Below are 2,498 nucleotides of genomic sequence, written 5' to 3' on the forward strand. Positions count from 1 at the left end.
ATTAATTTAATCATCAGAATTTATGAACATAAAAATATTAGTTGAGCATTATGGGACACAGAAGACAAAATAATGAACTTTCAAAGGCAAAAAAATAAGTGGAACGACTCCAGCTGTTCAAATGAGAGCTTGTGCTGAAAGTGAATTATATAAAGTGGAACAACATTAACAGCTTCAACTGACTAAGTGTTACTCGCAAAAAAAACATGCATATATATGCAAATGCTCATAGCATATTATATATATTGATATATGGAGCCTGGTGCAGCCATCTGGTTCACCAGTCCTCAGTCAAATCGTCCAATCCATGCTAGCATGGAAAGCGGACGTTAAACAATGATGATGATGATTTGCAATATAGATTCATGGTTAATGTTAGATATGGCCATATCATAAAAGTGTGCCAAAGGTGGATCTTTTTGCTATTTTCAAAATTTTATGTGTTTGGTATCATGAGTGTGTTTGTACAATTGCAGTTTTATTTCATATATTTTTTCTTTATTTCAGGACGATCAACCAACTTTATTACTAGTGTGTTCTTGCCTACTAAGAAACCAGAAGACTACTGGATTGCTAACGGAGCTGCTTTGCTTTGTCAACTAAGTGAATAAAATATACAAAATAATATTGCTGTGTTGCTAATAACTGAATTTAAATTTCTATGAAAAATGAAATTTGTGCTAAAAATACAAACTCTTTTGATATTCAATAAATCAGTATTTATAAATTAATGTGTACTTTTGTTCTTTTGAAATTAAATATTTAGAAGACTATATTTTCAAAGGGAGGTCAGTTTCTTAAAATAAATGTTAAACTAAACATTTAACCCTTTAGCATTCACATTGTTCTGTCAAAAGTAATGCTTATTTATTCTCATTGTTTTAAATTAATCATGGATTATCTTGTAGCTTTGAGATTTTGATGAGGTTCTTGTTAATTTTTAGAATTATATTGTAAGGTTGGTGTGAGAGGCCAGATCTGGCCAGTTTGGGCTTAAAAGAGGTAGAATATTTTGGCCAGATATAGCTGGTTTAAATGCTAATGGGTTAAATAAAAGTATAATTATTTCAGATGAGAAATAGATTTTAAAATAGAATTAAGAGGATAAAAAAAAACAACCTAACTGAAGCGCTAAAAAAATAACAATTAAAGTGAGCATTATTAGATTGGATGAAGGCATTTAATTTCATTTAAGTTACCCTTGTGGTGATGAGAGGGAATCCCTTGGTTCAATGGCTGATTCTGTTCAAGAAGTGCAATGAAGACAACCCCGAAATCTAAGTAAATATAGAATTCAGTCATGGAATTGAATCTGATCTTTGCTCGTTTGGTGACAACTTCAGCCATGTTTTAGTATTATTAGAATCAATCAGCTAAACATAGTCTAACCATATTCCCTGATCTTAGAATGACAAACGATAGCACAGGAATTTTGTGAATGAACAGTGAGTGGCATAATAAACAAAAAGCATAACTCAAGAAATTGTGGTCAGTCTGTGGCTGGAAAGGGTTGCTACTGAAGGTCATATGTGTGGCAGCAAAATTTACCCCCCCCCCTGCTATACCTCAGGAAAGAGTCAGAAGAAGTTGTCAAAGAATTTCTATGGCTTTACCAGCCCCAATATCTGGTTTCCTAAATCCTTCAATTGTAATCCCAAGGATTACTATGTGTTGGGTATGGTTGGGAATGACACCAACTGCTCTGCCTGCAACACCAAGGCCAAGATCAAATAGGTATTCAAAGATCCTCCCAGGGACACAGTCAAGAATGCATGTCAGGTTCTGGAGGCTGTAGTAGAAACATGGTAGGTTCTAAAGGCTGTGGTAGAAGCTGAGGGTGGCTACTTTGAGTAAACTGCTATGTCTCACCATAATCTAGATACATTTTGATTTTTTTTTATAAATGCTTTTATTTTTGGATGGGATATTGTGTTTTTTTTTTCTTTTTGTATAATCTGTAAAATTTAGCTCAAACATCCTGTGAAGTTAATTATCTGAATGGTAAATGTAAATTTATTTTTATTTTGTGAAATAATTTCAACATGCTGTGTGAAAAAGTGCCACACCCTAACAGTTGAGGGAACTCGTGGAAGAGGTAGGCCCAGGAAGACCTGGGCTGCGGTGGTGAGGCAAGACCTTCGTACATTGGGCCTCACCGAGGCGATGACTACTGACCGAGACCTTTGGAAATGGGCTGTGCGTGAGAAGACCCGGCAAGCCAAGTAAGATCGTTGCCAGTGCCCCTGGACTGGTTCTTGTGCGGGTGGCACATAAAAGACACCATTTCGAGCGTGGCCGTTGCCAGTATCGCCTGACTGGCCTTCGTGCAGGTGACACGTAAAAGCACCTACTACACTCTCTGAGTGGTTGGCGTTAGGAAGGGCATCCAGCTGTAGAAACTCTGCCAAATTTAGATTGGAGCCTGGTGTTGCCATCCGGTTTCACCAGTCCTCAGTCAAGTCGTCCAACCCATGCTAGCATGGAAAGCGGACGTTAAA

The 2,498-nt window shown here is 36.9% G+C and overlaps 1 protein-coding gene across 1 annotated transcript in view; it reads left to right on the forward strand.

Moving 5' to 3' along the window:
- LOC128250060 (dynein axonemal heavy chain 6-like) overlaps positions 1-731 on the forward strand; it is a 4,374-nt gene extending 3,643 nt beyond the window's left edge. Inside the window, exon 4 of the mRNA XM_052974733.1 lies at positions 508-731. Coding sequence (XP_052830693.1) covers positions 508-611 — 104 coding nt within the window. The 3' untranslated portion in view covers positions 612-731. The remainder of the gene's footprint in view (positions 1-507) is intronic.
- Positions 732-2,498: the final 1,767 nt, after the last annotated feature.

This window comes from Octopus bimaculoides, chromosome 19 (genome assembly GCF_001194135.2).
Source record: "Octopus bimaculoides isolate UCB-OBI-ISO-001 chromosome 19, ASM119413v2, whole genome shotgun sequence".
Lineage (NCBI taxonomy): Eukaryota > Metazoa > Mollusca > Cephalopoda > Octopoda > Octopodidae > Octopus > Octopus bimaculoides.